Here is a 10,188-nt window from a genome sequence, read left to right as displayed (position 1 = left end):
CCCCTGGACAAAACTTATTTGACTCTTTATGTTCAAGAATCATTTGCATTACTATATTTTTTCTATAATTTCAGAGTTGTAAAATAGCTCAAAGACAATAAAATGGGGAGGTCCCTGGTAGAAGAAGATAATCTTTATGGGTTATTAGACACCTTTTTTGTTTTTGTTCATTTCAAAATTTTTTTATTATATTTTCTGACAGAACCATTATTATTCCCATTTGCAGTTGAGAAAAAAAATCATAGTGACTATGTAATTTGTCTACAGTCACAAAAAGTGTAAACGGAAGGGTCTAGATTCAAACTCACCTTTCATCACTCTAAAATTAGAGTGGCTCTAGGATTTCTTTTTCTTTTATTTTTCAGGGGATGAACAATCAATATATCCGTCGGGAAGTCTTCTGCTGTGAAACTTGTCACGAACTCAAAAGCTTCTGGGAAAAAGAAATTAGCAAACAGACTTGTTACAGGGAACTGGAGGAAGACCGTCAGGGAAGGAGCGCCCTGAGAAAGTATGTGGATTATTTCTCTACTATTTTTTAAATTAGATTTCTATAGAAATACACCAGACTGTGAATATGGGAGACTGAGTTCTATTCATTATTACTGTTCTAAGAATGCAAATGTTCAGTATGGTATGGTAACCTCAGTGCAGCCATGAGAATAAAGGAAAACAAGACTTGGATGAAGATTACATTCACAGGTCTCAGATGAAGGGTCACCACATACTATTTAGGGCCACAGGGGAAGCAAAAGACAGAAGCATGGGGAACATCTAAGCCAAAGTTTTTATTGGAGTTCCTGAGCAAAAGGCAAGGCAGAGCAGAGTAAACAGTTTAGCACTGTCTAGTTTGAGTAATTCCAGAGGGCTCTGGCTATAGATGTGCTCTCTAGCTGTATGGAACCTAGCCCTGGGGTGATTTGGGGCGGGGAAAATATGGCTTCACAGGTGGAAGTTAGAGGTGATTGGGGCCATAGACTCAGGATTGGTTGACATGCTCACAGCAGGCCTTTTGTTACCTCTAAGAAAAGGCTAGCTCTGGGCCTTTCCATGGCCAGCAAGGTTCTTATGACGTCAAAACATCATAGAATATAGAAAATTCAAGAGATGATTAATTCATCTACTCATTTAGTCTTGCCACCACATTTACCAGGGTTTCCGAATCTAGCATTATTGCCATTTAGGGCCAGATAATGCTTTGGGGTCAGGGGGCTATCCTGTGCTTTGTAAGATGTTTATCAACATCCCTCAAAACATTATATTCCAGTAGGACTCCCATTCCCATTGTAACAACAAAAAATATCTCCTGATATTACCGAGTATCCCCTCAAGGGCAAAGCCACCTCTGATTGAGAACCAGTGACTCATAAATAAGGTTGAGCCTTTTTTGTATATAAACAAAAATGAAGTTCTATTATTTATATCTTGATAAACTGAAAAAATCTTTCCCCCACCTTGCCTCTGTTGTAATCCCCAGCACATGAGGTACACTAAATTTAAGTCAACAGAACAGAACTATGAGAGATCTCACATTTGGGAAGATACTTATTAATATTCTTGGGAGAAGGCAAAGATGGTATTCCCCTCTTTGGCAAGTAAACTTGTTGTTCTAGCCAAAGGAATCTGTGGAGAGGAGAACATATCCTTATGTGAGAAGACATGTGTCACATGTGTCAACATCACTTGGAAAAAAAGAGCCAGCACCTGCTCTCACATGTGCAGAGCCTTGGAGCAGACAGATCAACTCAACTTTTCAGAGACTATCTGGGTTCTCTGTCCCTAAAATGGGAACAGCTCAGTCAAGTCGTCTATTTTGCTAAGACACCCACTCACAAGTGGAGTGGCAGCTAAATATTCTGCTGGCCAGCGAGGCACTATGTCTCCATGTTTCTGAACATGCTGAGCTGAAAACATGTGTAGTTCACATGTGTTGAACCAACATCAACTTCTAAAAATCTTGATTAACCCCTGAGGGGAAATAACTTCTCTCCTAGCCAAAGAAGAGCTCTGCCATCATTCCAGCTACATTCCTATTTATCCAGCAAGCAAAATCGGGCTTTTCTAGATGCTAGAAGAGTCACACACTAGAGCATCCAGTCCTGGAGATTCCAGGAGAGTGAGGAAAATCAGTTGTGTGGTTCATGCCATCTTCTGCCCCCAAGTCGTGGCCCACAAGCCAGGAAGCCAAATCCCATCATGAACCCTATACCGCATCTTCCCGTCCAGAACCCTCAAGGTATGGGATTAAAAGCATAATTTGTGATATCATTTTATTTTTGTCAAAATACATACACAGTCCACCTGTATATACAAGAAAAATATTAAAAGAAAATATGCTGATACTGAGTGATTAGTTTTGATTGGCAGAATGGCAGATTTTGTGTGTATGAGCTCTCCTAGCTTCTCCAAAGTTTCTACAACGATTCTGTGCCATTTTCTAATTAGGCAAAATGAAGTTATAAAAAAGGCAACTGATTGCAAATGGTCATAGAACAAATGAATTTACAAATAATTAAACAATTTTGTTTAAAATGTTAAAATACATGTTTAAACAAATCATTCTCCAGGTTCCCATGTGCCTCAGAAATGACCCCCTTCCAAGTGGGTGCAGTTTTCTCTCCCCTCTATAACCAAGAGAATAAATCTTCAAAATGTGCTCATCATGAAACATTTCATCATTGTGTCCCACAAATAAATGTTAAAGAAGTGGACAGAGCCTCTGCATTGAAAATCTTAAGGAGTGAGGAAGTAGAGGCAGCTTCCTATGGTTTGTTTGCTCCTCTGTTGTGGAGTCTCATTAACCAGAGCTATTTCCCTTGTCAGCTGTGAAAAAAAGACCCAAAACCTAGTGGTTTTGTTATTATTTTTGTTAAATATCCCAGATTTATTTTCATACCAAGAGCAGAACGTTGGAATATTTGTTTAGATCTGAGAAAATAGTTTGAAACAGAGTAAGAGTGTACCTTCCAACATACACTTGCAGACCAGTGAATATCATAAACCCTGAAGTCCCTATTCTATCCCTGTGGTCTATATCTCCCATACTCCACTATACATAAGTACACTGGACACACATACATAATACTCACGCTCTTTTTTGATTCTACTCTCCACTTATAAAGGCAAATTCAAGCCTCTTGAACAATACAGAAATATTCAGAGTGAACACTAAAAGACAAAAACCCTAAAAGTTCCCACCAACACCTTTGCTGATAGAACAAAATCAATATTGCTTTATGTTCTTCTCGGCAGATCTGACTAGCAAGACTTGTGGCAAAGCAGGGTAGAGTGGAAACAGGTGTTTCACCATGGACATGCTTGTTAGCACACTCTCCTGCAGGTTCACTGACAGAGGAATTCAGCCAGAGCTGCAGAGAATTAATTTATCCTGGCAACTGGTGTGTCTAGCAGAGGCCTTGGAGGCGAGATCATGAGGCGAGATGAGGGACCTCAGAACTGGAAAGCCCCTTACTCTCTCTGACAATGGCCAGAAAGAAGCAACACAACAGGAATAAGGGTGGTCCACAGAGAAGTTGAAAACTGTTTGCAAATAACTGATGGAGACAATCTGAGGAAAATCAAATGCAGTGTAGGTACTAGGACTAAACCTCCTGGTTTGTTGGGGCAGTCCAGGTGTACGTCTATCATTTTGTTACAGTTATGGATCATAATTTCCCTTTTTATTTTAAAAGTATCTCCATTTAGGGGCACGTGGGTGGTTCAGTCAGTTAAGCATCTGACTCTTGATTTCTGCTCGTCATGATCTCACAGTTCGTGAGTTCAAGTCCCTCATTGGGCCTGTACTGAAAGTGTGCAGCCTGCTTGGGATTCTCTCTCTCTCCCTCTCTATCTTCCCTTTCAGCACTCTCTCTCTCTCTCTCTCTCTCTCTCAAAATAAATAAACTTTAAAAGTGGGGTGCCTGGGTGGCTCAGCTGGTTAAGCATCTGACTTAGGCTCAGGTCATGATCTCAGGGTTCACGGATTTGAGCCCCACATCAGGCTTTGTGCCGACAGCAAGGAGCCTGTTTTGGATTTTCTGTCTCCCTCTCTCTTTCCCTCCCCTTCTCATTCTCTCTCTCTCTCTCTCTCTCTCAAATAAGTAAATGAACAAATAAAATAAATGTTAAAAAAACTTAAAAAAAAAGTACTTCAGTTTAGATGATAAATTATATGGACACCTAAGTCTAAATGATCAGCCTGTAATTATAACTGAGAAGTTAAGGAGAGTCATCAGAAGGTGATATAGGTCCAACCTCCAGGAAAGAGAAAGGGAAGGAAGTGGATGCTCCCCACAGCAGCAACTCTGAGCGGTGCATTTTTACACCCATCATACCCAAGAAAAGTTAAAGCTCCTTTAATTAATGAATGTATCCACATTATATTAAAAAGTCCATTGAGTTCCATGAAATACACAGACTGCAGTCCTTATTAGTGAGCTTTAAAAGATCTCAGTGACAAGTCATGTACATTGGAGGAAGATTCAGTTATAGAAACTTTCAGAGATGCTTATAACAAGGCAGCAGTTTGGTTACAAATTAAGATGCATACTTAACAAGTATAATGGAAAATATAGCTTATGAAAATTACTAATAGGTGATATCAACAGGTTATATAAGCTCAATAAATCATCCCTTCTTTTTTTTTTTTTTAAGTTTATTTATTTATCTTGAGAGAAAGAGCACAAGCAGGGTAGGGGGAGAGTGAGAGGGAGAAAGAAGATCTCAAGCAGGCTCCTCACTGTCAGCACAGAGCCACGGACCCACGAACTGGTAAATCACGACCTGAGCTGAAATCAAGAGTCACCGACCCTTAACCAACTGAGCCACCCAGGCACCCCAGAAAATCATCACTTCTTAGATAAACCATGCAAGGACCTCTGAGGCAGTTGCCTGCTTATGAGAGAGAAGCCATTCTATGTTTTATCTCATCTTTCAAAGAAGCAAACTGTATTTTTATGTCCATTACCTTAATTTAATCTAAGGTAGAGTGAGGGTAGGTCTTATCATTATTCTCCATAACCCTCATTCTTCTCTCAATATTTCAACTTTCGATCTTTGGTTGCTAATGTAGCTAAGCAACAACTACACCTAACAACAGGATGACACTCCAGATTCTTTCCATTCTTTCCTGGGCCCATAATTGAGCAGAGTTTTAAGTGAGAACTTTCCAGAAGCCAACTTAGTAATAGGTGCCTGGAGCCTTCAAAATATTTATACCCTCTAAATTACTTGTCTCCAGGAATCCCTCTGAGGAAAATAGGTATATGAAAAGAGTAATAAGTATTATCATTACTCATTTTAGGGTTATTTGTAAGAGTGAAAAAATTAAGACTGAATCCAACTTTTTAAAATTCTTTATTATATAGTCTGATCTTCCTGCGTTAAGCATGCATTACTTTGCTTTAGCATTGTTATGAAATGAATTGTGTACCTTCACACATTCAGAGTGTGACTGTATTTTGAGATAAGGACTTTAAAGAGGTGACTTGGTTAAAATGAGACCTTTAGTGTGGGCCCTAATCCAATCTGACTGATGTCCTTTAAAAAAGAGGAGATTAGGATGCCCAAAGGGATACCAGGTATGCACACACACCAGAGAAAAGGTCACATGAGAGTGAAGCAAGAAGGCTATCTGCAAGCAAAGGAGAGAGGCTTTGGGAGAAACCAAATCTACTGACACCTTGATCTTGGACTTCCAGCCTCCAAAGTTGGGACCAAATAAATTTCTGTTGTTGAAGACCCCCAGTCTGTAGCATTTTGTTATGGCAACTCTATCAAACTAATGAAACCATTTACCCAATCTTTTCATTGTGGTTGTTTTTATTCTTATGAAACTAACACAAGCACATTTTTTTTTAACCAAGCATCACAAAAGAATATATAATTAGAAGGGAGTTCCTTCTTACTTGGGCTCCTAGACTTGCTCTCTAGGGAAAGCTGACATTAACAGTTTCTTGTATATCTTTCCCAAAAACTTCAAAATGAATAAGCAAATAAATGTGTGTGCTATATTTTTATGCAAGATGAGACTATACTTCTGCACCTTGCTTTTTTAAATTACTTGGAAGTTTTTCAATATCAGCACATTCAGTTCTTCTTTAATGTTTTCCATTACAATGATGTTAACAATTAATTTAACCAATCACATCAAAGAACACTTAGGTTGTTTTTTGTTTTCTAGCTTCACAAACAATGTTGTAATAAGAATACTTGCACATACATTTTTGCATACATGGACAAGAATTATGGGATATGTTCATAAAAATTAAAAAGTCAAAAGATGAGTTGGTTTTTTTTGGTTTTTTGTTTTTTTGTTTTTTTTTAATTTTGATAGTTCTTGATTTCTTGTCTTGCAGAGAAGTTGTATTCATTTAAACTCCCACCCTGAGTATGGGAGTGCCAGGTGGAAAGATTGCTCACGCTGTGTATTGTCAAACTCTTAATCACTATTAATCTGATGGGTGAAAATAGCATCTCACTGTTTTAAACTGAATTTAATTAATTATAAGTTTGGTTGAGATCTTTTTATATGTATAGGAAACAACTGGATTTCTTCTTCTGGTACAGCCAATTTATATCCTCTGCCCATCTTACTGTAGATTTTTTCTTAATTGATTTATAAGCACCATGCACTTCTTTTCATGTATGTACAGTTCTATGAGTTTTGACAGGTGCTTAGAGTCATATAATTACCACAATCAAGATATGACATGGTTTTGTCACTCTGAAAAATCCCCTCATGCTGTTCCTTTATGGTCATTTCCTCTGCCAACTTCCAGCCCCTGGCAACCACTGATGCGTTCTCCATCCCTATGATTTTGCTTTTTCCAGAGTGTAATAAATGAAAAATATAGTATGTATTCTTTTCAGTCTGACGTTTTTCACTCAGCAAAATGTATTGGGGATTAATTCTTGTTGTGTGTGTCAGCTGACTATTCCTTATCATTCTGTTATATGGATGTATCACAGTTTGGTGATCCACTCCCACTTGAAGGACATTTAGGTTACTTATGGTTTTTGATGATTTGAATGAAACTGCTGTAAACATTGACATACAGATTTCTGTGGAACACAAGTTTCCATTTCTCTCGAGTCAGTACCCAAGACTGAGATTGCTGGGTCATATGGTAAATGCCAAATTATTTTCCCAAATTACTGTTCTATTTGGCATTTCCACAGCAATGTAAGAGACTTTCAGTTACTCAGCATCCTGACCAACACTTCATCTGCATTTAGTTGTAAGGGTTTTTTTTAATTTTGTTGGAGTTTTTTTGATGGAGTGGGTTGAGGGGGGACATTGTTTATTTGTTTTCCTTTGTGTGTGTGTGGTCATTCTATGAGGTTAGTGATAACTTATTGTGTTTTAATTTGCATTTTCCTAATTATGTTAAGCACTACTTTTATGTGCTTATTTGCCATCCATACAACTTCTTTGGTAAAATATCTGTTCAAAATTTTTACCCACTACATTATTTTCTTATCATTCAGTTTGAACTTTATATATTCTAGAAACAAGTCCCTTAACAGATATGTGATTTGCAAATATTTTCTTCATTTATGGTTTGCCTTTTATTCTCTTTACAGTATCATTCATAGAGCAAATTTTTAATTTTGATACCCCCAAATATTCTTTTTTCTATGAATCATGCTTTTTGTGTTGTATCTAAGATTTTTTTTTCCCTAATCCAAGGGAAATAATGAATATGTTATTTTGTGGGATTATCTTCTAGAAGCCTTAGCTGACAGCAGGATTCTTGCACAGAAACTAGTGACACCTTTCTGGCCTTTCTTCCCAGGAAGCAACTTTATTCATGCCAACATGGTCTCAGTTGGGTTCCTACTAGAAAAATTGAGCCTCGAATGCCACCTAGTGTAGCCTTTTATTAATTTTCTACTTCTTTGTCTCCCATATATGGGTAATGTAAAGACATAATCTGATTGGCTGGTCTCATGTTACAGAGTCGTGAGGGATATCACATACACATATAGCCAGGTTGCCTTCCCTTATCTAGAGGTCTTTTCATACAACATTTCTTAGGGAGGGGACTCTTGTCTTACATTTCATATTTAGGTCTGTGATCCATTTTGAGTTCATTTTGTATAAGATGTGGAGTATAGACTAAAGTACATTTTTTGAATATGAACGTATGATGCTCCAGCACGATTTGTTTTAAAAAAAAATATCCTCTCTCCATTGAGCTGCTTTTGCCTCTTGTCAAGAATCAATTGGCTGTATTTGCACATACTTATTTCTGGATTCTATTCTGTTCCACTGATTTATTTGTTTGCTCTTTCATCAGTGCCATACTGTCTTGCTATACTTGTCACAGAATCAAGTAATGTGAGTCCTCCAGCTTTCTTCTTCAAAATTGTTTTGGCTAATCTACTTCTTTTGCCTTGCCATATAAAGTTTATCAATATCTACCAAAAGGTCCTTCTGGGATTTTGTTTGACATTATATTGAATCAATTTAGGAAGGAATAAATTATAAAAGCACATATTCATAGACTTTGCTCATTTATCTATTGATTTCTTCATTAATTTGTAAAAGCCATGTGTTTCTCAAAAATATTTGTTGGAAAAACAAAAGACTTCAATTGGACCATCAGATGTGGAGGTAAAAGCAGTAAGCATTTGTATTTTTCCTCTCCTCAGGCTCAGAGAAGAATGGAAGCAGAGACTGGAGAAAAGGCTACAGATGCTGGACAATCCTGATGAGAAGAAAAAGCAGGCAAATACGGTGGGCTGAGAGCCTCCTGCTTCATCCACTTCAAAGATAACAAGCCACCAAGGGCACTCTTCTAGGAGAAAAATCTAACACCCAAGTTATGTTGATTTACTAAGCAGGACACTCTCTATTTGCTTTCCCATTTGTAAGGGATTTACATGTGAAAACTCCCCCAGTGCTAATGGGAGTCATTATCCAACTCAATCCTCTCTGCCATGGACAGGGTGACCGCCAGTGGGACAGGGAAGCTCAGGTTATTTAATATAAAAAGCTCTTAGAATTAGCACTCCCCAGGTTTCAATGATCCAAGTAGTATAATTTATTTCCACATTTTCTTTTCATTTTGAAATCTGAATGTTTGATCTAAGCTTACCAAAGGCGATGATCTGGATGGGAATTTGGCTTCCCTGGGTCTTCTAGAAAAACAGAGTCAATCTTTTCTTCCTGTCACTGCTTTTTGCGAATATAGCTATTATTATGAAAATAACTGGTAAACAATACAGTTTGAAAATGAACTGAACTAATTATTTTTCCCTTCTCTTCATATGAATTCTTTTCTCATAAACATCTTTAACTAGAAACATGCAATGAAAATAAAATAATGCTTAATAAACGTGGTTGCCCTCTCTGGTATGTGTCCTGTGTTAACTCCCTCACGTCTGTCTTGTTTAGCTCTCTGGTGCTAGAGCAGCTCTGCTGGCCCCAGATACATTCTGGAATTTACAGTCACCCTCACTGTAGCCCCTTCTCAGTTACAGAGCATGACCGCAGGGTGGGAGAGGTTCTATCTGTCACAGTAGCTAGGGCTCTTCTTCCCATGGTTCCTCTCTGGGGGACGGAGAGAGGAGTCCTGAGCACCAAGGAATGCACATGGCCAGAGAGATCCTGGGAAGATAATCTGAGACAATGCTGGGGAAGGCATCCATCCCTCATAAATGCCATATAGTAGCATAAACTGCTTTCCTTGGAAAACTAAAAGGGCTTCTCACAGCTAAGAGAGCCATGGAGTGGCAAGAGGGTTGGAGAGGTGATTTCACATCCCCATAGTTATAAGATCCAGGCCCCTGCTACAGGCTCTTCTCCAATTTGGGTATAAAATATAAGCAGTAAACTACAGCTGGGAAAAATCTGAGCAAAGTTTGGAAAAAGAGGTTAATAATAAAATACAATTTTAGTAAGGACAGAGAACTATGGGAATACTTAGGGGATTCAGGTATGGTAATACATATTTCCCTGAACATAGGCGGTTCAGGGAAAGCCCACTGGGAAACTGCTATTTAAGCTGAGACCTATAAAATGAGTAAAAGTCCATCTGCGAAAAGAAAAGGGGTCAAATGTCCTGGACTGAGGAGAATGGCACATGTGAAGAGCCAAGAGGAGCATTGAACTGCAGAGCAGAGGGGACTAGGAATTCACAGGGAAGTAAAGAACTGGAAAATGTGTGTCTGTGACACAGACTG

The 10,188-nt window shown here is 38.3% G+C and overlaps 1 protein-coding gene across 1 annotated transcript; it reads left to right on the top strand.

Annotated features, from left to right (window-relative positions):
• The first annotated feature begins 210 nt into the window (after positions 1–210).
• FAM240B (family with sequence similarity 240 member B) lies at positions 211–9,341 on the top strand. The gene is made up of 2 exons (XM_049634599.1): positions 211–511; positions 8,656–9,341. The coding sequence occupies exons 1-2, from the start codon at positions 369–371 to the stop codon at positions 8,747–8,749; spliced, it is 237 nt and encodes a 78-aa protein (XP_049490556.1). The 5' UTR covers positions 211–368; the 3' UTR covers positions 8,750–9,341.
• Positions 9,342–10,188: the final 847 nt, after the last annotated feature.

This window comes from Panthera uncia, chromosome D4, assembly GCF_023721935.1.
Source record: "Panthera uncia isolate 11264 chromosome D4, Puncia_PCG_1.0, whole genome shotgun sequence".
NCBI classification, from domain to species: Eukaryota; Metazoa; Chordata; class Mammalia; order Carnivora; family Felidae; genus Panthera; species Panthera uncia.
Note: the sequence above shows the minus strand (reverse complement) of the source record. Positions and strands in the feature narration are given on the sequence as shown.

Excerpts from the sequence above, each read along its gene's own strand:
- FAM240B (XM_049634599.1), top strand. The coding sequence starts at position 369 with ATGAACAATCAATATATCCGTCGGGAAGTCTTCTGCTGTGAAACTTGT. Across the intron at positions 512-8,655 it reads GGAAGGAGCGCCCTGAGAAA|GCTCAGAGAAGAATGGAAGC; the intron begins GTATGTGGATTA and ends TCCTCTCCTCAG.